The sequence below is a fragment of the Sphaerodactylus townsendi genome, linkage group LG12 (assembly GCF_021028975.2).
Source record: "Sphaerodactylus townsendi isolate TG3544 linkage group LG12, MPM_Stown_v2.3, whole genome shotgun sequence".
NCBI classification, from domain to species: Eukaryota; Metazoa; Chordata; class Lepidosauria; order Squamata; family Sphaerodactylidae; genus Sphaerodactylus; species Sphaerodactylus townsendi.
The window spans coordinates 20449095-20473583 of NC_059436.1; the positions used below are offsets into that span (position 1 = coordinate 20449095).

At 86.2% G+C, this 24489-nt stretch overlaps 1 protein-coding gene across 1 annotated transcript; it reads right to left on the reverse strand.

Annotated features, from left to right (window-relative positions):
* Positions 1-272: 272 nt before the first annotated feature.
* OAF (out at first homolog) lies at positions 273-24274 on the reverse strand. Its single transcript, XM_048513142.1, has 2 exons — positions 23944-24274; positions 273-1713 (listed from the first exon to the last, which is right to left on the reverse strand). Exons 1-2 carry the CDS (start codon positions 24184-24186, stop codon positions 1435-1437), a joined length of 522 nt encoding a protein of 173 aa, XP_048369099.1. The 5' UTR covers positions 24187-24274; the 3' UTR covers positions 273-1434.
* Positions 24275-24489: the final 215 nt, after the last annotated feature.

Consider the following 24489-nt stretch of genomic DNA (forward strand, 5'->3'; position numbering starts at 1 on the left):
CGAAGAGTGACAGACTGTCATCCTACTGAACATGGGCAACCTCTTCCCTCTATTGCCTGCGCGTCTGCTTTGCATGCAGGCTTCATCCGGCAGATGCTGGAAATGACTTTCCTCGGCTGGACACCCTGCAGAGCTGCTGTCAGTCAGAGAAAACACCAGAGAACTAGATAGAACAGAGACCCGATTTGGTATAAGGACACTTCACATGTAAGGCTTTGCTTTTGCTCTAACTGAAGTGAGGAATTGCCAGCAGCACAGGGCAGCAAGGACTTCCACACCACCAGCTGGCTATTTCTCCTCAAGCGCATCCTTGTTCCCTGCTCCAATGAATTAAAATGGGACCCTTGAAATTGCAGACTGGCAGCTTTTGACCCAGTGGGGGACTCCAGGCAAAAGGCACAGATGTGCTGCAGATGTTGAAAGACGACACCAGCATAGAGACACTCAGCAATTTTCAGGTGTGTTCTTTGGCCCCTGAACTTCTCTTCTACCCTGACCGTCACCCCACAGAAGAGAAGGTTTTGCAAGGCTGAATAATAGGGCATCAGAAAAGCCAGATTTGCAAGAACTGAGTGGCCTGGCCAAGGAGAAGACTTTTCAGTTGATCATTCTTCTCTGCCCTCCTCCATCAAGTGCTAGAGAGCCAATCAGGATCCAGGGGTGGAGTCTGGTGACCTCCCCCGACTCCCCGTCCCCCCTAGCATCAATCACAGAGTTATCAGGAAGGGCTCCGGGAGGCTAGTACCCCTGACCAGGTGCTGCCATCTTCCTGAAAAAAGTTATGTAGGCACAGAACAGTTCAGGATCCTTTTCCACCTTTGCTTTGACTTTGTGTCACATGACAACGTCTCAGGTGTGGAACCATCTTGCAGTGGCTCTTTGTCTCCCTCTAGAGGCCGATGAAAATAGAAGCTTAGTGTTGCCTATATCTTTCAGAAACACAGGCGCAGAGAGTGTTGGGCTGGAGGAAATCTATGACGCCGCAAGACCTTCAGCTCTTTGTGGGCACTCTGGGAGGTGGGCCAAGAAAGGCTTCCCATTCACTTTCCTCAAATCTCTTTGTTAAAAAGGAGCCGCAGAAGTCATAGTGTTTGGTAGTCAAGAAACATGAAAGTCAAGACAGCTGATGCCAAACAGTTTTGGGTTGGCTAAACGCTTTCCAAGAACTCTGTGTAGTTCAAGTGCGTATGGTTCTTTGTTTCTGAGCCAGTGACACACAGTTCCCTTCCATGAGTCCGAGGGAAACACAGTCGTAATGCTATGAAGCCAGACTCGCTAGGACCGAATCTTCATGAAACTGAGCACCTCTGAGACGCCCTTGCTGCTTTTCTCCTCTTCTAGGCAGCCATCTTGCTTGTGTGATCCAGAACGACACGGAGGGAGGCATCAGGAAAGAGCCAAGGCACCAAAATGGCTTCCCAGGCTCCCCCCCTGCTAAGTGGGTTCCTCGTCCCACAGGCAGAGCTGCTTCTGTGGCACGTAATAGTCAAAGGTGTAGCCCTTCTGGCAGCTCCGGATGCCACACTTATACGAAGTAACTTTCCCGGTGGCATCGCGGCTCTTGCAGTACTTGAGCATGCAGGGATACCACTCAATGCTCAGCGAGTAGCTGCAAATGCAGGCCTTCCAGCGGTCCGAGCAAAGACGGCAACGCTGCAGGTCTGGCAGGTCGGCAGACTGGGGCAGCACCTCGAACATGGAGCCGTCCACCCCTGCAAGGAGGGAAGGCAAAAAGGGTCAGAGAGTCAGCACCATCCTCTTTCTCCCTGTAACTCCAGAGTCCCTCGGCTCCCTGTTCTTTCAACTCCACCCCTTAGGGGCTGCTCTGGCTGCTGGTGCACCTTTGTACATGACTCTGTTGAGCCACCCACTATGGCAGGAGGCATCCTTGCTGATCGCTGCTATGAGTAGAGGGAAGAGAAATTAAAAAAAAAACCAGAGCAAAACTGCACTCTCTGTGCCAGAATGTCACTTCCAGGGACAACCCAGGAGTGACAATCAAATCGAATAATTTTATTATGGCCACAAGGCCAGCAACCCAGGAATGACAATGAGGAGCTCTAGGAATTGTCAGGAACTTTATGGTTTGTTTGTTTTTAGTTTCCAGTAATTTCCAGCATTACCTATTCTAGGCACAACCTAGAAGTGACGCAGTGACATTTCTGATGTCACATGTCCCTTCTGTACCCCTCCCCCCAGCAATGCTGCTGGTTGCCAGACTGAGGTCGGTAACTCTACAGTTTGTGGAAGTGAAGCTGAAAGGTAGGGGCTTTTTAGTGTCGGCCCCTGACTGCAAAAATCCCTGCTCCGGCAGCCCCTACCTGCCTGCCGTGAGATTAGTCGATGCTTGAATTCTTTACATATTGTAGCGTTTTTCTTTCTCTGCTGGTGCTTTAAACTGTGCTGTTGGTTCATTTATTAAATCCTCTTGCTAATAGCTTTAATTGGCTTTTTTTGATTAGTTTTTTTAAAAAGAAAATGTTTACTGCTGGCGATTGGCACTGCTATATAAGCATGTTAAGCTGCCGCTGGCTGCTCTTTTACATTATTGATTTAGAGACGTTGCAATGTTTCCGCATTTGATGGGTTTGGCACGATATGATCTGCCTCAAGTATTATTGATAATAGGAAATCAGGTATAAATGCTCTGACTCAAGAGGGGAGGAAATTCCCCTGGAGATCCTCCACATGGTGTTCCCGCTATTTCTCTCTTCTGATCTTTCACCAGACTGTCCTTCCCACAAAAGCTCCTCAACTCTTCGCCACTAACCAAACAAAACCATGTTTTTCTCCTCATGAATCTCCTTTTCCTTGCCTTTGGCTGCCATAACCCTTCAGTCTCCATTTTGTTTTATTTATTTTATTTATATTTTAAATTTTTAGACCGCCCTCCCCCAGGCTCAGGGTGCTGATGGCTTCTCTCTCTAACTCCCACCATCTTTGACAATGTCATAGGGCCGTGGTGGTGAACCTTTGGCACTCCAGATGTTATGGACTACAATTCCCATCAGCCCCTGCCAGCATGGCCATCCCCCCCCCCCCACCCCCCCCCACCTCCCCCCACCACACCACCCCCCACCCCCCCAACCCCCCCCACCACCACCCCCCCCCCCCCCCACCCCCCCCCCCCCCCACCCCCCCCCCCCCCCACCCCCCCCCCCCCCCACCCCCCCCCCCCCCCACCCCCCCCCCCCCCCACCCCCCCCCCCCCCCACCCCCCCCCCCCCCCACCCCCCCCCCCCCCCACCCCCCCCCCCCCCCACCCCCCCCCCCCCCCACCCCCCCCCCCCCCCACCCCCCCCCCCCCCCACCCCCCCCCCCCCCCACCCCCCCCCCCCCCCACCCCCCCCCCCCCCCACCCCCCCCCCCCCCCACCCCCCCCCCCCCCCACCCCCCCCCCCCCCCACCCCCCCCCCCCCCCACCCCCCCCCCCCCCCACCCCCCCCCCCCCCCACCCCCCCCCCCCCCCACCCCCCCCCCCCCCCACCCCCCCCCCCCCCCACCCCCCCCCCCCCCCACCCCCCCCCCCCCCCACCCCCCCCCCCCCCCACCCCCCCCCCCCCCCACCCCCCCCCCCCCCCACCCCCCCCCCCCCCCACCCCCCCCCCCCCCCACCCCCCCCCCCCCCCACCCCCCCCCCCCCCCACCCCCCCCCCCCCCCACCCCCCCCCCCCCCCACCCCCCCCCCCCCCCACCCCCCCCCCCCCCCACCCCCCCCCCCCCCCACCCCCCCCCCCCCCCACCCCCCCCCCCCCCCACCCCCCCCCCCCCCCACCCCCCCCCCCCCCCACCCCCCCCCCCCCCCACCCCCCCCCCCCCCCACCCCCCCCCCCCCCCACCCCCCCCCCCCCCCACCCCCCCCCCCCCCCACCCCCCCCCCCCCCCACCCCCCCCCCCCCCCACCCCCCCCCCCCCCCACCCCCCCCCCCCCCCACCCCCCCCCCCCCCCACCCCCCCCCCCCCCCACCCCCCCCCCCCCCCACCCCCCCCCCCCCCCACCCCCCCCCCCCCCCACCCCCCCCCCCCCCCACCCCCCCCCCCCCCCACCCCCCCCCCCCCCCACCCCCCCCCCCCCCCACCCCCCCCCCCCCCCACCCCCCCCCCCCCCCACCCCCCCCCCCCCCCACCCCCCCCCCCCCCCACCCCCCCCCCCCCCCACCCCCCCCCCCCCCCACCCCCCCCCCCCCCCACCCCCCCCCCCCCCCACCCCCCCCCCCCCCCACCCCCCCCCCCCCCCACCCCCCCCCCCCCCCACCCCCCCCCCCCCCCACCCCCCCCCCCCCCCACCCCCCCCCCCCCCCACCCCCCCCCCCCCCCACCCCCCCCCCCCCCCACCCCCCCCCCCCCCCACCCCCCCCCCCCCCCACCCCCCCCCCCCCCCACCCCCCCCCCCCCCCACCCCCCCCCCCCCCCACCCCCCCCCCCCCCCACCCCCCCCCCCCCCCACCCCCCCCCCCCCCCACCCCCCCCCCCCCCCACCCCCCCCCCCCCCCACCCCCCCCCCCCCCCACCCCCCCCCCCCCCCACCCCCCCCCCCCCCCACCCCCCCCCCCCCCCACCCCCCCCCCCCCCCACCCCCCCCCCCCCCCACCCCCCCCCCCCCCCACCCCCCCCCCCCCCCACCCCCCCCCCCCCCCACCCCCCCCCCCCCCCACCCCCCCCCCCCCCCACCCCCCCCCCCCCCCACCCCCCCCCCCCCCCACCCCCCCCCCCCCCCACCCCCCCCCCCCCCCACCCCCCCCCCCCCCCACCCCCCCCCCCCCCCACCCCCCCCCCCCCCCACCCCCCCCCCCCCCCACCCCCCCCCCCCCCCACCCCCCCCCCCCCCCACCCCCCCCCCCCCCCACCCCCCCCCCCCCCCACCCCCCCCCCCCCCCACCCCCCCCCCCCCCCACCCCCCCCCCCCCCCACCCCCCCCCCCCCCCACCCCCCCCCCCCCCCACCCCCCCCCCCCCCCACCCCCCCCCCCCCCCACCCCCCCCCCCCCCCACCCCCCCCCCCCCCCACCCCCCCCCCCCCCCACCCCCCCCCCCCCCCACCCCCCCCCCCCCCCACCCCCCCCCCCCCCCACCCCCCCCCCCCCCCACCCCCCCCCCCCCCCACCCCCCCCCCCCCCCACCCCCCCCCCCCCCCACCCCCCCCCCCCCCCACCCCCCCCCCCCCCCACCCCCCCCCCCCCCCACCCCCCCCCCCCCCCACCCCCCCCCCCCCCCACCCCCCCCCCCCCCCACCCCCCCCCCCCCCCACCCCCCCCCCCCCCCACCCCCCCCCCCCCCCACCCCCCCCCCCCCCCACCCCCCCCCCCCCCCACCCCCCCCCCCCCCCACCCCCCCCCCCCCCCACCCCCCCCCCCCCCCACCCCCCCCCCCCCCCACCCCCCCCCCCCCCCACCCCCCCCCCCCCCCACCCCCCCCCCCCCCCACCCCCCCCCCCCCCCACCCCCCCCCCCCCCCACCCCCCCCCCCCCCCACCCCCCCCCCCCCCCACCCCCCCCCCCCCCCACCCCCCCCCCCCCCCACCCCCCCCCCCCCCCACCCCCCCCCCCCCCCACCCCCCCCCCCCCCCACCCCCCCCCCCCCCCACCCCCCCCCCCCCCCACCCCCCCCCCCCCCCACCCCCCCCCCCCCCCACCCCCCCCCCCCCCCACCCCCCCCCCCCCCCACCCCCCCCCCCCCCCACCCCCCCCCCCCCCCACCCCCCCCCCCCCCCACCCCCCCCCCCCCCCACCCCCCCCCCCCCCCACCCCCCCCCCCCCCCACCCCCCCCCCCCCCCACCCCCCCCCCCCCCCACCCCCCCCCCCCCCCACCCCCCCCCCCCCCCACCCCCCCCCCCCCCCACCCCCCCCCCCCCCCACCCCCCCCCCCCCCCACCCCCCCCCCCCCCCACCCCCCCCCCCCCCCACCCCCCCCCCCCCCCACCCCCCCCCCCCCCCACCCCCCCCCCCCCCCACCCCCCCCCCCCCCCACCCCCCCCCCCCCCCACCCCCCCCCCCCCCCACCCCCCCCCCCCCCCACCCCCCCCCCCCCCCACCCCCCCCCCCCCCCACCCCCCCCCCCCCCCACCCCCCCCCCCCCCCACCCCCCCCCCCCCCCACCCCCCCCCCCCCCCACCCCCCCCCCCCCCCACCCCCCCCCCCCCCCACCCCCCCCCCCCCCCACCCCCCCCCCCCCCCACCCCCCCCCCCCCCCACCCCCCCCCCCCCCCACCCCCCCCCCCCCCCACCCCCCCCCCCCCCCACCCCCCCCCCCCCCCACCCCCCCCCCCCCCCACCCCCCCCCCCCCCCACCCCCCCCCCCCCCCACCCCCCCCCCCCCCCACCCCCCCCCCCCCCCACCCCCCCCCCCCCCCACCCCCCCCCCCCCCCACCCCCCCCCCCCCCCACCCCCCCCCCCCCCCACCCCCCCCCCCCCCCACCCCCCCCCCCCCCCACCCCCCCCCCCCCCCACCCCCCCCCCCCCCCACCCCCCCCCCCCCCCACCCCCCCCCCCCCCCACCCCCCCCCCCCCCCACCCCCCCCCCCCCCCACCCCCCCCCCCCCCCACCCCCCCCCCCCCCCACCCCCCCCCCCCCCCACCCCCCCCCCCCCCCACCCCCCCCCCCCCCCACCCCCCCCCCCCCCCACCCCCCCCCCCCCCCACCCCCCCCCCCCCCCACCCCCCCCCCCCCCCACCCCCCCCCCCCCCCACCCCCCCCCCCCCCCACCCCCCCCCCCCCCCACCCCCCCCCCCCCCCACCCCCCCCCCCCCCCACCCCCCCCCCCCCCCACCCCCCCCCCCCCCCACCCCCCCCCCCCCCCACCCCCCCCCCCCCCCACCCCCCCCCCCCCCCACCCCCCCCCCCCCCCACCCCCCCCCCCCCCCACCCCCCCCCCCCCCCACCCCCCCCCCCCCCCACCCCCCCCCCCCCCCACCCCCCCCCCCCCCCACCCCCCCCCCCCCCCACCCCCCCCCCCCCCCACCCCCCCCCCCCCCCACCCCCCCCCCCCCCCACCCCCCCCCCCCCCCACCCCCCCCCCCCCCCACCCCCCCCCCCCCCCACCCCCCCCCCCCCCCACCCCCCCCCCCCCCCACCCCCCCCCCCCCCCACCCCCCCCCCCCCCCACCCCCCCCCCCCCCCACCCCCCCCCCCCCCCACCCCCCCCCCCCCCCACCCCCCCCCCCCCCCACCCCCCCCCCCCCCCACCCCCCCCCCCCCCCACCCCCCCCCCCCCCCACCCCCCCCCCCCCCCACCCCCCCCCCCCCCCACCCCCCCCCCCCCCCACCCCCCCCCCCCCCCACCCCCCCCCCCCCCCACCCCCCCCCCCCCCCACCCCCCCCCCCCCCCACCCCCCCCCCCCCCCACCCCCCCCCCCCCCCACCCCCCCCCCCCCCCACCCCCCCCCCCCCCCACCCCCCCCCCCCCCCACCCCCCCCCCCCCCCACCCCCCCCCCCCCCCACCCCCCCCCCCCCCCACCCCCCCCCCCCCCCACCCCCCCCCCCCCCCACCCCCCCCCCCCCCCACCCCCCCCCCCCCCCACCCCCCCCCCCCCCCACCCCCCCCCCCCCCCACCCCCCCCCCCCCCCACCCCCCCCCCCCCCCACCCCCCCCCCCCCCCACCCCCCCCCCCCCCCACCCCCCCCCCCCCCCACCCCCCCCCCCCCCCACCCCCCCCCCCCCCCACCCCCCCCCCCCCCCACCCCCCCCCCCCCCCACCCCCCCCCCCCCCCACCCCCCCCCCCCCCCACCCCCCCCCCCCCCCACCCCCCCCCCCCCCCACCCCCCCCCCCCCCCACCCCCCCCCCCCCCCACCCCCCCCCCCCCCCACCCCCCCCCCCCCCCACCCCCCCCCCCCCCCACCCCCCCCCCCCCCCACCCCCCCCCCCCCCCACCCCCCCCCCCCCCCACCCCCCCCCCCCCCCACCCCCCCCCCCCCCCACCCCCCCCCCCCCCCACCCCCCCCCCCCCCCACCCCCCCCCCCCCCCACCCCCCCCCCCCCCCACCCCCCCCCCCCCCCACCCCCCCCCCCCCCCACCCCCCCCCCCCCCCACCCCCCCCCCCCCCCACCCCCCCCCCCCCCCACCCCCCCCCCCCCCCACCCCCCCCCCCCCCCACCCCCCCCCCCCCCCACCCCCCCCCCCCCCCACCCCCCCCCCCCCCCACCCCCCCCCCCCCCCACCCCCCCCCCCCCCCACCCCCCCCCCCCCCCACCCCCCCCCCCCCCCACCCCCCCCCCCCCCCACCCCCCCCCCCCCCCACCCCCCCCCCCCCCCACCCCCCCCCCCCCCCACCCCCCCCCCCCCCCACCCCCCCCCCCCCCCACCCCCCCCCCCCCCCACCCCCCCCCCCCCCCACCCCCCCCCCCCCCCACCCCCCCCCCCCCCCACCCCCCCCCCCCCCCACCCCCCCCCCCCCCCACCCCCCCCCCCCCCCACCCCCCCCCCCCCCCACCCCCCCCCCCCCCCACCCCCCCCCCCCCCCACCCCCCCCCCCCCCCACCCCCCCCCCCCCCCACCCCCCCCCCCCCCCACCCCCCCCCCCCCCCACCCCCCCCCCCCCCCACCCCCCCCCCCCCCCACCCCCCCCCCCCCCCACCCCCCCCCCCCCCCACCCCCCCCCCCCCCCACCCCCCCCCCCCCCCACCCCCCCCCCCCCCCACCCCCCCCCCCCCCCACCCCCCCCCCCCCCCACCCCCCCCCCCCCCCACCCCCCCCCCCCCCCACCCCCCCCCCCCCCCACCCCCCCCCCCCCCCACCCCCCCCCCCCCCCACCCCCCCCCCCCCCCACCCCCCCCCCCCCCCACCCCCCCCCCCCCCCACCCCCCCCCCCCCCCACCCCCCCCCCCCCCCACCCCCCCCCCCCCCCACCCCCCCCCCCCCCCACCCCCCCCCCCCCCCACCCCCCCCCCCCCCCACCCCCCCCCCCCCCCACCCCCCCCCCCCCCCACCCCCCCCCCCCCCCACCCCCCCCCCCCCCCACCCCCCCCCCCCCCCACCCCCCCCCCCCCCCACCCCCCCCCCCCCCCACCCCCCCCCCCCCCCACCCCCCCCCCCCCCCACCCCCCCCCCCCCCCACCCCCCCCCCCCCCCACCCCCCCCCCCCCCCACCCCCCCCCCCCCCCACCCCCCCCCCCCCCCACCCCCCCCCCCCCCCACCCCCCCCCCCCCCCACCCCCCCCCCCCCCCACCCCCCCCCCCCCCCACCCCCCCCCCCCCCCACCCCCCCCCCCCCCCACCCCCCCCCCCCCCCACCCCCCCCCCCCCCCACCCCCCCCCCCCCCCACCCCCCCCCCCCCCCACCCCCCCCCCCCCCCACCCCCCCCCCCCCCCACCCCCCCCCCCCCCCACCCCCCCCCCCCCCCACCCCCCCCCCCCCCCACCCCCCCCCCCCCCCACCCCCCCCCCCCCCCACCCCCCCCCCCCCCCACCCCCCCCCCCCCCCACCCCCCCCCCCCCCCACCCCCCCCCCCCCCCACCCCCCCCCCCCCCCACCCCCCCCCCCCCCCACCCCCCCCCCCCCCCACCCCCCCCCCCCCCCACCCCCCCCCCCCCCCACCCCCCCCCCCCCCCACCCCCCCCCCCCCCCACCCCCCCCCCCCCCCACCCCCCCCCCCCCCCACCCCCCCCCCCCCCCACCCCCCCCCCCCCCCACCCCCCCCCCCCCCCACCCCCCCCCCCCCCCACCCCCCCCCCCCCCCACCCCCCCCCCCCCCCACCCCCCCCCCCCCCCACCCCCCCCCCCCCCCACCCCCCCCCCCCCCCACCCCCCCCCCCCCCCACCCCCCCCCCCCCCCACCCCCCCCCCCCCCCACCCCCCCCCCCCCCCACCCCCCCCCCCCCCCACCCCCCCCCCCCCCCACCCCCCCCCCCCCCCACCCCCCCCCCCCCCCACCCCCCCCCCCCCCCACCCCCCCCCCCCCCCACCCCCCCCCCCCCCCACCCCCCCCCCCCCCCACCCCCCCCCCCCCCCACCCCCCCCCCCCCCCACCCCCCCCCCCCCCCACCCCCCCCCCCCCCCACCCCCCCCCCCCCCCACCCCCCCCCCCCCCCACCCCCCCCCCCCCCCACCCCCCCCCCCCCCCACCCCCCCCCCCCCCCACCCCCCCCCCCCCCCACCCCCCCCCCCCCCCACCCCCCCCCCCCCCCACCCCCCCCCCCCCCCACCCCCCCCCCCCCCCACCCCCCCCCCCCCCCACCCCCCCCCCCCCCCACCCCCCCCCCCCCCCACCCCCCCCCCCCCCCACCCCCCCCCCCCCCCACCCCCCCCCCCCCCCACCCCCCCCCCCCCCCACCCCCCCCCCCCCCCACCCCCCCCCCCCCCCACCCCCCCCCCCCCCCACCCCCCCCCCCCCCCACCCCCCCCCCCCCCCACCCCCCCCCCCCCCCACCCCCCCCCCCCCCCACCCCCCCCCCCCCCCACCCCCCCCCCCCCCCACCCCCCCCCCCCCCCACCCCCCCCCCCCCCCACCCCCCCCCCCCCCCACCCCCCCCCCCCCCCACCCCCCCCCCCCCCCACCCCCCCCCCCCCCCACCCCCCCCCCCCCCCACCCCCCCCCCCCCCCACCCCCCCCCCCCCCCACCCCCCCCCCCCCCCACCCCCCCCCCCCCCCACCCCCCCCCCCCCCCACCCCCCCCCCCCCCCACCCCCCCCCCCCCCCACCCCCCCCCCCCCCCACCCCCCCCCCCCCCCACCCCCCCCCCCCCCCACCCCCCCCCCCCCCCACCCCCCCCCCCCCCCACCCCCCCCCCCCCCCACCCCCCCCCCCCCCCACCCCCCCCCCCCCCCACCCCCCCCCCCCCCCACCCCCCCCCCCCCCCACCCCCCCCCCCCCCCACCCCCCCCCCCCCCCACCCCCCCCCCCCCCCACCCCCCCCCCCCCCCACCCCCCCCCCCCCCCACCCCCCCCCCCCCCCACCCCCCCCCCCCCCCACCCCCCCCCCCCCCCACCCCCCCCCCCCCCCACCCCCCCCCCCCCCCACCCCCCCCCCCCCCCACCCCCCCCCCCCCCCACCCCCCCCCCCCCCCACCCCCCCCCCCCCCCACCCCCCCCCCCCCCCACCCCCCCCCCCCCCCACCCCCCCCCCCCCCCACCCCCCCCCCCCCCCACCCCCCCCCCCCCCCACCCCCCCCCCCCCCCACCCCCCCCCCCCCCCACCCCCCCCCCCCCCCACCCCCCCCCCCCCCCACCCCCCCCCCCCCCCACCCCCCCCCCCCCCCACCCCCCCCCCCCCCCACCCCCCCCCCCCCCCACCCCCCCCCCCCCCCACCCCCCCCCCCCCCCACCCCCCCCCCCCCCCACCCCCCCCCCCCCCCACCCCCCCCCCCCCCCACCCCCCCCCCCCCCCACCCCCCCCCCCCCCCACCCCCCCCCCCCCCCACCCCCCCCCCCCCCCACCCCCCCCCCCCCCCACCCCCCCCCCCCCCCACCCCCCCCCCCCCCCACCCCCCCCCCCCCCCACCCCCCCCCCCCCCCACCCCCCCCCCCCCCCACCCCCCCCCCCCCCCACCCCCCCCCCCCCCCACCCCCCCCCCCCCCCACCCCCCCCCCCCCCCACCCCCCCCCCCCCCCACCCCCCCCCCCCCCCACCCCCCCCCCCCCCCACCCCCCCCCCCCCCCACCCCCCCCCCCCCCCACCCCCCCCCCCCCCCACCCCCCCCCCCCCCCACCCCCCCCCCCCCCCACCCCCCCCCCCCCCCACCCCCCCCCCCCCCCACCCCCCCCCCCCCCCACCCCCCCCCCCCCCCACCCCCCCCCCCCCCCACCCCCCCCCCCCCCCACCCCCCCCCCCCCCCACCCCCCCCCCCCCCCACCCCCCCCCCCCCCCACCCCCCCCCCCCCCCACCCCCCCCCCCCCCCACCCCCCCCCCCCCCCACCCCCCCCCCCCCCCACCCCCCCCCCCCCCCACCCCCCCCCCCCCCCACCCCCCCCCCCCCCCACCCCCCCCCCCCCCCACCCCCCCCCCCCCCCACCCCCCCCCCCCCCCACCCCCCCCCCCCCCCACCCCCCCCCCCCCCCACCCCCCCCCCCCCCCACCCCCCCCCCCCCCCACCCCCCCCCCCCCCCACCCCCCCCCCCCCCCACCCCCCCCCCCCCCCACCCCCCCCCCCCCCCACCCCCCCCCCCCCCCACCCCCCCCCCCCCCCACCCCCCCCCCCCCCCACCCCCCCCCCCCCCCACCCCCCCCCCCCCCCACCCCCCCCCCCCCCCACCCCCCCCCCCCCCCACCCCCCCCCCCCCCCACCCCCCCCCCCCCCCACCCCCCCCCCCCCCCACCCCCCCCCCCCCCCACCCCCCCCCCCCCCCACCCCCCCCCCCCCCCACCCCCCCCCCCCCCCACCCCCCCCCCCCCCCACCCCCCCCCCCCCCCACCCCCCCCCCCCCCCACCCCCCCCCCCCCCCACCCCCCCCCCCCCCCACCCCCCCCCCCCCCCACCCCCCCCCCCCCCCACCCCCCCCCCCCCCCACCCCCCCCCCCCCCCACCCCCCCCCCCCCCCACCCCCCCCCCCCCCCACCCCCCCCCCCCCCCACCCCCCCCCCCCCCCACCCCCCCCCCCCCCCACCCCCCCCCCCCCCCACCCCCCCCCCCCCCCACCCCCCCCCCCCCCCACCCCCCCCCCCCCCCACCCCCCCCCCCCCCCACCCCCCCCCCCCCCCACCCCCCCCCCCCCCCACCCCCCCCCCCCCCCACCCCCCCCCCCCCCCACCCCCCCCCCCCCCCACCCCCCCCCCCCCCCACCCCCCCCCCCCCCCACCCCCCCCCCCCCCCACCCCCCCCCCCCCCCACCCCCCCCCCCCCCCACCCCCCCCCCCCCCCACCCCCCCCCCCCCCCACCCCCCCCCCCCCCCACCCCCCCCCCCCCCCACCCCCCCCCCCCCCCACCCCCCCCCCCCCCCACCCCCCCCCCCCCCCACCCCCCCCCCCCCCCACCCCCCCCCCCCCCCACCCCCCCCCCCCCCCACCCCCCCCCCCCCCCACCCCCCCCCCCCCCCACCCCCCCCCCCCCCCACCCCCCCCCCCCCCCACCCCCCCCCCCCCCCACCCCCCCCCCCCCCCACCCCCCCCCCCCCCCACCCCCCCCCCCCCCCACCCCCCCCCCCCCCCACCCCCCCCCCCCCCCACCCCCCCCCCCCCCCACCCCCCCCCCCCCCCACCCCCCCCCCCCCCCACCCCCCCCCCCCCCCACCCCCCCCCCCCCCCACCCCCCCCCCCCCCCACCCCCCCCCCCCCCCACCCCCCCCCCCCCCCACCCCCCCCCCCCCCCACCCCCCCCCCCCCCCACCCCCCCCCCCCCCCACCCCCCCCCCCCCCCACCCCCCCCCCCCCCCACCCCCCCCCCCCCCCACCCCCCCCCCCCCCCACCCCCCCCCCCCCCCACCCCCCCCCCCCCCCACCCCCCCCCCCCCCCACCCCCCCCCCCCCCCACCCCCCCCCCCCCCCACCCCCCCCCCCCCCCACCCCCCCCCCCCCCCACCCCCCCCCCCCCCCACCCCCCCCCCCCCCCACCCCCCCCCCCCCCCACCCCCCCCCCCCCCCACCCCCCCCCCCCCCCACCCCCCCCCCCCCCCACCCCCCCCCCCCCCCACCCCCCCCCCCCCCCACCCCCCCCCCCCCCCACCCCCCCCCCCCCCCACCCCCCCCCCCCCCCACCCCCCCCCCCCCCCACCCCCCCCCCCCCCCACCCCCCCCCCCCCCCACCCCCCCCCCCCCCCACCCCCCCCCCCCCCCACCCCCCCCCCCCCCCACCCCCCCCCCCCCCCACCCCCCCCCCCCCCCACCCCCCCCCCCCCCCACCCCCCCCCCCCCCCACCCCCCCCCCCCCCCACCCCCCCCCCCCCCCACCCCCCCCCCCCCCCACCCCCCCCCCCCCCCACCCCCCCCCCCCCCCACCCCCCCCCCCCCCCACCCCCCCCCCCCCCCACCCCCCCCCCCCCCCACCCCCCCCCCCCCCCACCCCCCCCCCCCCCCACCCCCCCCCCCCCCCACCCCCCCCCCCCCCCACCCCCCCCCCCCCCCACCCCCCCCCCCCCCCACCCCCCCCCCCCCCCACCCCCCCCCCCCCCCACCCCCCCCCCCCCCCACCCCCCCCCCCCCCCACCCCCCCCCCCCCCCACCCCCCCCCCCCCCCACCCCCCCCCCCCCCCACCCCCCCCCCCCCCCACCCCCCCCCCCCCCCACCCCCCCCCCCCCCCACCCCCCCCCCCCCCCACCCCCCCCCCCCCCCACCCCCCCCCCCCCCCACCCCCCCCCCCCCCCACCCCCCCCCCCCCCCACCCCCCCCCCCCCCCACCCCCCCCCCCCCCCACCCCCCCCCCCCCCCACCCCCCCCCCCCCCCACCCCCCCCCCCCCCCACCCCCCCCCCCCCCCACCCCCCCCCCCCCCCACCCCCCCCCCCCCCCACCCCCCCCCCCCCCCACCCCCCCCCCCCCCCACCCCCCCCCCCCCCCACCCCCCCCCCCCCCCACCCCCCCCCCCCCCCACCCCCCCCCCCCCCCACCCCCCCCCCCCCCCACCCCCCCCCCCCCCCACCCCCCCCCCCCCCCACCCCCCCCCCCCCCCACCCCCCCCCCCCCCCACCCCCCCCCCCCCCCACCCCCCCCCCCCCCCACCCCCCCCCCCCCCCACCCCCCCCCCCCCCCACCCCCCCCCCCCCCCACCCCCCCCCCCCCCCACCCCCCCCCCCCCCCACCCCCCCCCCCCCCCACCCCCCCCCCCCCCCACCCCCCCCCCCCCCCACCCCCCCCCCCCCCCACCCCCCCCCCCCCCCACCCCCCCCCCCCCCCACCCCCCCCCCCCCCCACCCCCCCCCCCCCCCACCCCCCCCCCCCCCCACCCCCCCCCCCCCCCACCCCCCCCCCCCCCCACCCCCCCCCCCCCCCACCCCCCCCCCCCCCCACCCCCCCCCCCCCCCACCCCCCCCCCCCCCCACCCCCCCCCCCCCCCACCCCCCCCCCCCCCCACCCCCCCCCCCCCCCACCCCCCCCCCCCCCCACCCCCCCCCCCCCCCACCCCCCCCCCCCCCCACCCCCCCCCCCCCCCACCCCCCCCCCCCCCCACCCCCCCCCCCCCCCACCCCCCCCCCCCCCCACCCCCCCCCCCCCCCACCCCCCCCCCCCCCCACCCCCCCCCCCCCCCACCCCCCCCCCCCCCCACCCCCCCCCCCCCCCACCCCCCCCCCCCCCCACCCCCCCCCCCCCCCACCCCCCCCCCCCCCCACCCCCCCCCCCCCCCACCCCCCCCCCCCCCCACCCCCCCCCCCCCCCACCCCCCCCCCCCCCCACCCCCCCCCCCCCCCACCCCCCCCCCCCCCCACCCCCCCCCCCCCCCACCCCCCCCCCCCCCCACCCCCCCCCCCCCCCACCCCCCCCCCCCCCCACCCCCCCCCCCCCCCACCCCCCCCCCCCCCCACCCCCCCCCCCCCCCACCCCCCCCCCCCCCCACCCCCCCCCCCCCCCACCCCCCCCCCCCCCCACCCCCCCCCCCCCCCACCCCCCCCCCCCCCCACCCCCCCCCCCCCCCACCCCCCCCCCCCCCCACCCCCCCCCCCCCCCACCCCCCCCCCCCCCCACCCCCCCCCCCCCCCACCCCCCCCCCCCCCCACCCCCCCCCCCCCCCACCCCCCCCCCCCCCCACCCCCCCCCCCCCCCACCCCCCCCCCCCCCCACCCCCCCCCCCCCCCACCCCCCCCCCCCCCCACCCCCCCCCCCCCCCACCCCCCCCCCCCCCCACCCCCCCCCCCCCCCACCCCCCCCCCCCCCCACCCCCCCCCCCCCCCACCCCCCCCCCCCCCCACCCCCCCCCCCCCCCACCCCCCCCCCCCCCCACCCCCCCCCCCCCCCACCCCCCCCCCCCCCCACCCCCCCCCCCCCCCACCCCCCCCCCCCCCCACCCCCCCCCCCCCCCACCCCCCCCCCCCCCCACCCCCCCCCCCCCCCACCCCCCCCCCCCCCCACCCCCCCCCCCCCCCACCCCCCCCCCCCCCCACCCCCCCCCCCCCCCACCCCCCCCCCCCCCCACCCCCCCCCCCCCCCACCCCCCCCCCCCCCCACCCCCCCCCCCCCCCACCCCCCCCCCCCCCCACCCCCCCCCCCCCCCACCCCCCCCCCCCCCCACCCCCCCCCCCCCCCACCCCCCCCCCCCCCCACCCCCCCCCCCCCCCACCCCCCCCCCCCCCCACCCCCCCCCCCCCCCACCCCCCCCCCCCCCCACCCCCCCCCCCCCCCACCCCCCCCCCCCCCCACCCCCCCCCCCCCCCACCCCCCCCCCCCCCCACCCCCCCCCCCCCCCACCCCCCCCCCCCCCCACCCCCCCCCCCCCCCACCCCCCCCCCCCCCCACCCCCCCCCCCCCCCACCCCCCCCCCCCCCCACCCCCCCCCCCCCCCACCCCCCCCCCCCCCCACCCCCCCCCCCCCCCACCCCCCCCCCCCCCCACCCCCCCCCCCCCCCACCCCCCCCCCCCCCCACCCCCCCCCCCCCCCACCCCCCCCCCCCCCCACCCCCCCCCCCCCCCACCCCCCCCCCCCCCCACCCCCCCCCCCCCCCACCCCCCCCCCCCCCCACCCCCCCCCCCCCCCACCCCCCCCCCCCCCCACCCCCCCCCCCCCCCACCCCCCCCCCCCCCCACCCCCCCCCCCCCCCACCCCCCCCCCCCCCCACCCCCCCCCCCCCCCACCCCCCCCCCCCCCCACCCCCCCCCCCCCCCACCCCCCCCCCCCCCCACCCCCCCCCCCCCCCACCCCCCCCCCCCCCCACCCCCCCCCCCCCCCACCCCCCCCCCCCCCCACCCCCCCCCCCCCCCACCCCCCCCCCCCCCCACCCCCCCCCCCCCCCACCCCCCCCCCCCCCCACCCCCCCCCCCCCCCACCCCCCCCCCCCCCCACCCCCCCCCCCCCCCACCCCCCCCCCCCCCCACCCCCCCCCCCCCCCACCCCCCCCCCCCCCCACCCCCCCCCCCCCCCACCCCCCCCCCCCCCCACCCCCCCCCCCCCCCACCCCCCCCCCCCCCCACCCCCCCCCCCCCCCACCCCCCCCCCCCCCCACCCCCCCCCCCCCCCACCCCCCCCCCCCCCCACCCCCCCCCCCCCCCACCCCCCCCCCCCCCCACCCCCCCCCCCCCCCACCCCCCCCCCCCCCCACCCCCCCCCCCCCCCACCCCCCCCCCCCCCCACCCCCCCCCCCCCCCACCCCCCCCCCCCCCCACCCCCCCCCCCCCCCACCCCCCCCCCCCCCCACCCCCCCCCCCCCCCACCCCCCCCCCCCCCCACCCCCCCCCCCCCCCACCCCCCCCCCCCCCCACCCCCCCCCCCCCCCACCCCCCCCCCCCCCCACCCCCCCCCCCCCCCACCCCCCCCCCCCCCCACCCCCCCCCCCCCCCACCCCCCCCCCCCCCCACCCCCCCCCCCCCCCACCCCCCCCCCCCCCCACCCCCCCCCCCCCCCACCCCCCCCCCCCCCCACCCCCCCCCCCCCCCACCCCCCCCCCCCCCCACCCCCCCCCCCCCCCACCCCCCCCCCCCCCCACCCCCCCCCCCCCCCACCCCCCCCCCCCCCCACCCCCCCCCCCCCCCACCCCCCCCCCCCCCCACCCCCCCCCCCCCCCACCCCCCCCCCCCCCCACCCCCCCCCCCCCCCACCCCCCCCCCCCCCCACCCCCCCCCCCCCCCACCCCCCCCCCCCCCCACCCCCCCCCCCCCCCACCCCCCCCCCCCCCCACCCCCCCCCCCCCCCACCCCCCCCCCCCCCCACCCCCCCCCCCCCCCACCCCCCCCCCCCCCCACCCCCCCCCCCCCCCACCCCCCCCCCCCCCCACCCCCCCCCCCCCCCACCCCCCCCCCCCCCCACCCCCCCCCCCCCCCACCCCCCCCCCCCCCCACCCCCCCCCCCCCCCACCCCCCCCCCCCCCCACCCCCCCCCCCCCCCACCCCCCCCCCCCCCCACCCCCCCCCCCCCCCACCCCCCCCCCCCCCCACCCCCCCCCCCCCCCACCCCCCCCCCCCCCCACCCCCCCCCCCCCCCACCCCCCCCCCCCCCCACCCCCCCCCCCCCCCACCCCCCCCCCCCCCCACCCCCCCCCCCCCCCACCCCCCCCCCCCCCCACCCCCCCCCCCCCCCACCCCCCCCCCCCCCCACCCCCCCCCCCCCCCACCCCCCCCCCCCCCCACCCCCCCCCCCCCCCACCCCCCCCCCCCCCCACCCCCCCCCCCCCCCACCCCCCCCCCCCCCCACCCCCCCCCCCCCCCACCCCCCCCCCCCCCCACCCCCCCCCCCCCCCACCCCCCCCCCCCCCCACCCCCCCCCCCCCCCACCCCCCCCCCCCCCCACCCCCCCCCCCCCCCACCCCCCCCCCCCCCCACCCCCCCCCCCCCCCACCCCCCCCCCCCCCCACCCCCCCCCCCCCCCACCCCCCCCCCCCCCCACCCCCCCCCCCCCCCACCCCCCCCCCCCCCCACCCCCCCCCCCCCCCACCCCCCCCCCCCCCCACCCCCCCCCCCCCCCACCCCCCCCCCCCCCCACCCCCCCCCCCCCCCACCCCCCCCCCCCCCCACCCCCCCCCCCCCCCACCCCCCCCCCCCCCCACCCCCCCCCCCCCCCACCCCCCCCCCCCCCCACCCCCCCCCCCCCCCACCCCCCCCCCCCCCCACCCCCCCCCCCCCCCACCCCCCCCCCCCCCCACCCCCCCCCCCCCCCACCCCCCCCCCCCCCCACCCCCCCCCCCCCCCACCCCCCCCCCCCCCCACCCCCCCCCCCCCCCACCCCCCCCCCCCCCCACCCCCCCCCCCCCCCACCCCCCCCCCCCCCCACCCCCCCCCCCCCCCACCCCCCCCCCCCCCCACCCCCCCCCCCCCCCACCCCCCCCCCCCCCCACCCCCCCCCCCCCCCACCCCCCCCCCCCCCCACCCCCCCCCCCCCCCACCCCCCCCCCCCCCCACCCCCCCCCCCCCCCACCCCCCCCCCCCCCCACCCCCCCCCCCCCCCACCCCCCCCCCCCCCCACCCCCCCCCCCCCCCACCCCCCCCCCCCCCCACCCCCCCCCCCCCCCACCCCCCCCCCCCCCCACCCCCCCCCCCCCCCACCCCCCCCCCCCCCCACCCCCCCCCCCCCCCACCCCCCCCCCCCCCCACCCCCCCCCCCCCCCACCCCCCCCCCCCCCCACCCCCCCCCCCCCCCACCCCCCCCCCCCCCCACCCCCCCCCCCCCCCACCCCCCCCCCCCCCCACCCCCCCCCCCCCCCACCCCCCCCCCCCCCCACCCCCCCCCCCCCCCACCCCCCCCCCCCCCCACCCCCCCCCCCCCCCACCCCCCCCCCCCCCCACCCCCCCCCCCCCCCACCCCCCCCCCCCCCCACCCCCCCCCCCCCCCACCCCCCCCCCCCCCCACCCCCCCCCCCCCCCACCCCCCCCCCCCCCCACCCCCCCCCCCCCCCACCCCCCCCCCCCCCCACCCCCCCCCCCCCCCACCCCCCCCCCCCCCCACCCCCCCCCCCCCCCACCCCCCCCCCCCCCCACCCCCCCCCCCCCCCACCCCCCCCCCCCCCCACCCCCCCCCCCCCCCACCCCCCCCCCCCCCCACCCCCCCCCCCCCCCACCCCCCCCCCCCCCCACCCCCCCCCCCCCCCACCCCCCCCCCCCCCCACCCCCCCCCCCCCCCACCCCCCCCCCCCCCCACCCCCCCCCCCCCCCACCCCCCCCCCCCCCCACCCCCCCCCCCCCCCACCCCCCCCCCCCCCCACCCCCCCCCCCCCCCACCCCCCCCCCCCCCCACCCCCCCCCCCCCCCACCCCCCCCCCCCCCCACCCCCCCCCCCCCCCACCCCCCCCCCCCCCCACCCCCCCCCCCCCCCACCCCCCCCCCCCCCCACCCCCCCCCCCCCCCACCCCCCCCCCCCCCCACCCCCCCCCCCCCCCACCCCCCCCCCCCCCCACCCCCCCCCCCCCCCACCCCCCCCCCCCCCCACCCCCCCCCCCCCCCACCCCCCCCCCCCCCCACCCCCCCCCCCCCCCACCCCCCCCCCCCCCCACCCCCCCCCCCCCCCACCCCCCCCCCCCCCCACCCCCCCCCCCCCCCACCCCCCCCCCCCCCCACCCCCCCCCCCCCCCACCCCCCCCCCCCCCCACCCCCCCCCCCCCCCACCCCCCCCCCCCCCCACCCCCCCCCCCCCCCACCCCCCCCCCCCCCCACCCCCCCCCCCCCCCACCCCCCCCCCCCCCCACCCCCCCCCCCCCCCACCCCCCCCCCCCCCCACCCCCCCCCCCCCCCACCCCCCCCCCCCCCCACCCCCCCCCCCCCCCACCCCCCCCCCCCCCCACCCCCCCCCCCCCCCACCCCCCCCCCCCCCCACCCCCCCCCCCCCCCACCCCCCCCCCCCCCCACCCCCCCCCCCCCCCACCCCCCCCCCCCCCCACCCCCCCCCCCCCCCACCCCCCCCCCCCCCCACCCCCCCCCCCCCCCACCCCCCCCCCCCCCCACCCCCCCCCCCCCCCACCCCCCCCCCCCCCCACCCCCCCCCCCCCCCACCCCCCCCCCCCCCCACCCCCCCCCCCCCCCACCCCCCCCCCCCCCCACCCCCCCCCCCCCCCACCCCCCCCCCCCCCCACCCCCCCCCCCCCCCACCCCCCCCCCCCCCCACCCCCCCCCCCCCCCACCCCCCCCCCCCCCCACCCCCCCCCCCCCCCACCCCCCCCCCCCCCCACCCCCCCCCCCCCCCACCCCCCCCCCCCCCCACCCCCCCCCCCCCCCACCCCCCCCCCCCCCCACCCCCCCCCCCCCCCACCCCCCCCCCCCCCCACCCCCCCCCCCCCCCACCCCCCCCCCCCCCCACCCCCCCCCCCCCCCACCCCCCCCCCCCCCCACCCCCCCCCCCCCCCACCCCCCCCCCCCCCCACCCCCCCCCCCCCCCACCCCCCCCCCCCCCCACCCCCCCCCCCCCCCACCCCCCCCCCCCCCCACCCCCCCCCCCCCCCACCCCCCCCCCCCCCCACCCCCCCCCCCCCCCACCCCCCCCCCCCCCCACCCCCCCCCCCCCCCACCCCCCCCCCCCCCCACCCCCCCCCCCCCCCACCCCCCCCCCCCCCCACCCCCCCCCCCCCCCACCCCCCCCCCCCCCCACCCCCCCCCCCCCCCACCCCCCCCCCCCCCCACCCCCCCCCCCCCCCACCCCCCCCCCCCCCCACCCCCCCCCCCCCCCACCCCCCCCCCCCCCCACCCCCCCCCCCCCCCACCCCCCCCCCCCCCCACCCCCCCCCCCCCCCACCCCCCCCCCCCCCCACCCCCCCCCCCCCCCACCCCCCCCCCCCCCCACCCCCCCCCCCCCCCACCCCCCCCCCCCCCCACCCCCCCCCCCCCCCACCCCCCCCCCCCCCCACCCCCCCCCCCCCCCACCCCCCCCCCCCCCCACCCCCCCCCCCCCCCACCCCCCCCCCCCCCCACCCCCCCCCCCCCCCACCCCCCCCCCCCCCCACCCCCCCCCCCCCCCACCCCCCCCCCCCCCCACCCCCCCCCCCCCCCACCCCCCCCCCCCCCCACCCCCCCCCCCCCCCACCCCCCCCCCCCCCCACCCCCCCCCCCCCCCACCCCCCCCCCCCCCCACCCCCCCCCCCCCCCACCCCCCCCCCCCCCCACCCCCCCCCCCCCCCACCCCCCCCCCCCCCCACCCCCCCCCCCCCCCACCCCCCCCCCCCCCCACCCCCCCCCCCCCCCACCCCCCCCCCCCCCCACCCCCCCCCCCCCCCACCCCCCCCCCCCCCCACCCCCCCCCCCCCCCACCCCCCCCCCCCCCCACCCCCCCCCCCCCCCACCCCCCCCCCCCCCCACCCCCCCCCCCCCCCACCCCCCCCCCCCCCCACCCCCCCCCCCCCCCACCCCCCCCCCCCCCCACCCCCCCCCCCCCCCACCCCCCCCCCCCCCCACCCCCCCCCCCCCCCACCCCCCCCCCCCCCCACCCCCCCCCCCCCCCACCCCCCCCCCCCCCCACCCCCCCCCCCCCCCACCCCCCCCCCCCCCCACCCCCCCCCCCCCCCACCCCCCCCCCCCCCCACCCCCCCCCCCCCCCACCCCCCCCCCCCCCCACCCCCCCCCCCCCCCACCCCCCCCCCCCCCCACCCCCCCCCCCCCCCACCCCCCCCCCCCCCCACCCCCCCCCCCCCCCACCCCCCCCCCCCCCCACCCCCCCCCCCCCCCACCCCCCCCCCCCCCCACCCCCCCCCCCCCCCACCCCCCCCCCCCCCCACCCCCCCCCCCCCCCACCCCCCCCCCCCCCCACCCCCCCCCCCCCCCACCCCCCCCCCCCCCCACCCCCCCCCCCCCCCACCCCCCCCCCCCCCCACCCCCCCCCCCCCCCACCCCCCCCCCCCCCCACCCCCCCCCCCCCCCACCCCCCCCCCCCCCCACCCCCCCCCCCCCCCACCCCCCCCCCCCCCCACCCCCCCCCCCCCCCACCCCCCCCCCCCCCCACCCCCCCCCCCCCCCACCCCCCCCCCCCCCCACCCCCCCCCCCCCCCACCCCCCCCCCCCCCCACCCCCCCCCCCCCCCACCCCCCCCCCCCCCCACCCCCCCCCCCCCCCACCCCCCCCCCCCCCCACCCCCCCCCCCCCCCACCCCCCCCCCCCCCCACCCCCCCCCCCCCCCACCCCCCCCCCCCCCCACCCCCCCCCCCCCCCACCCCCCCCCCCCCCCACCCCCCCCCCCCCCCACCCCCCCCCCCCCCCACCCCCCCCCCCCCCCACCCCCCCCCCCCCCCACCCCCCCCCCCCCCCACCCCCCCCCCCCCCCACCCCCCCCCCCCCCCACCCCCCCCCCCCCCCACCCCCCCCCCCCCCCACCCCCCCCCCCCCCCACCCCCCCCCCCCCCCACCCCCCCCCCCCCCCACCCCCCCCCCCCCCCACCCCCCCCCCCCCCCACCCCCCCCCCCCCCCACCCCCCCCCCCCCCCACCCCCCCCCCCCCCCACCCCCCCCCCCCCACCACCCCCCCCCCCCCCCACCCCCCCCCCCCTCCTCCCCCTTCCCCCCCCACCCCCCCCCCCCCCCACTTCCCCCCCCCCCCCCCCCCCCCCCCCACCATCCCATCATCCCCTGCCAGCATGAAGCTGGCAGGGGATGATGGGAACTGTAGTCCATAACATCTGGAGGGCCGCGAGTTTGACACCTGTGAGTTACATGATTTGAGGTGGAAGTTTTTATTTTATTTATTTATGACATTTCTGAACTGGCCTGTGGTATCTGGGGACAGCTTCTGCTGCTACTTAGAATCAACAAACTAGTGAAACAAACAAGTAGGATTGCTCTGTGTAGGACACGGGTGAGAAATAAGGGACAGTACATAGGGACAGTACATGAGAACTGACCCTAACTTGAGATGTATTTCCTTGAGAATAAGGGAACAGGTTGAGTCTCTCGTTTGGAGCTGAGCCTCTTCTTGCCCAAGCCAGCCGTGGTGCCGCGGTTAAGAGTGGTGGACTCTAATTTGGAGAACCAATTCCCTGCTCCGCGTACTCTTATCTGAGAAACTGTATTTGATTCCCTGCTCCTACACATGAAGCCTGCTGGGTGAAGCCAGTCCCAGCTCTATGGAACTCTATCAGCCCCTGAAAAGTGTCTGTTGTGGGGTGAGGAAGGGAAAGGAGTTTGTAAGCCGCCTTGAGCCTTCTGACAGGAGAGAAAGGCAGGGTGTAAATCCAAACTCTTCTTCTTCTCTTCTTCATCTCTTTAGGAGTTCATTCCTCCCTTCACCTGCAGAAGGATGGACTCAGAGCAGGGCTCAAAATCGGTCTCCATCCTGAGCCATCTTTTGCCATCCTAACCTACCTCGCAGGAGCGTTGTGCAGAGAAAATGGGAGGGGACCCCTCAACGCAGCCCTGAGCTTCTTGGGCGGGGGTAGAGAGGAAGGGATGACCACAGAACGGGGGGGGGAGGTCACCTCTGCCTCTTAACCCCGGTGCCGAGTTAACCCCCTCCTTCCCGTACCTGCTTGAAGTCGGCCGTCAGGGAGACGAGGGTGCCGTCGCCCTTGCGCAGCTCCAGGCCCACGCAGTCGGCGCCGCTGTCGGCCTGCAGGCTCTCCTCCGTCACCTGCCCGTCCGGCAGCCGCACTCGCACCCGCAGCTCCGATGGCGCCCCCGCCCGGCCGGGCACGGCCAGCCACAGCAACGCCAGCACCAGCCCCGGCAGCAGCGCCCGGAGCCCTCCGACGCCGCCCGGGCAGCGCATCCCCCGGCAGCGGCCGCCACCGCCGCGCCCTCCGCCCAGCTCCCCCGACTGGTCGCCCCTCGGCTCGGCCCGCTCGCTTCCTCCACGCCTCCGGGCACCGCGTGGGCCGGCCCAGCCGAGCCAGCGGGAGGCGGACGCCGCTCCACCCCCGCCCCGCCCCGGGACCGCCCTCCGCTCCACCCCCGCCCCTTCCAGGCGCCCGCGCCCCCCTCCGACGGCTGCCCCCCCCCCCCCCGGCCCCCAGCGGTGCCTGGCCAGCAGAGGCGAAGGGGAAGCCAGACAAAGTGGAAGAAAGTTGCATGC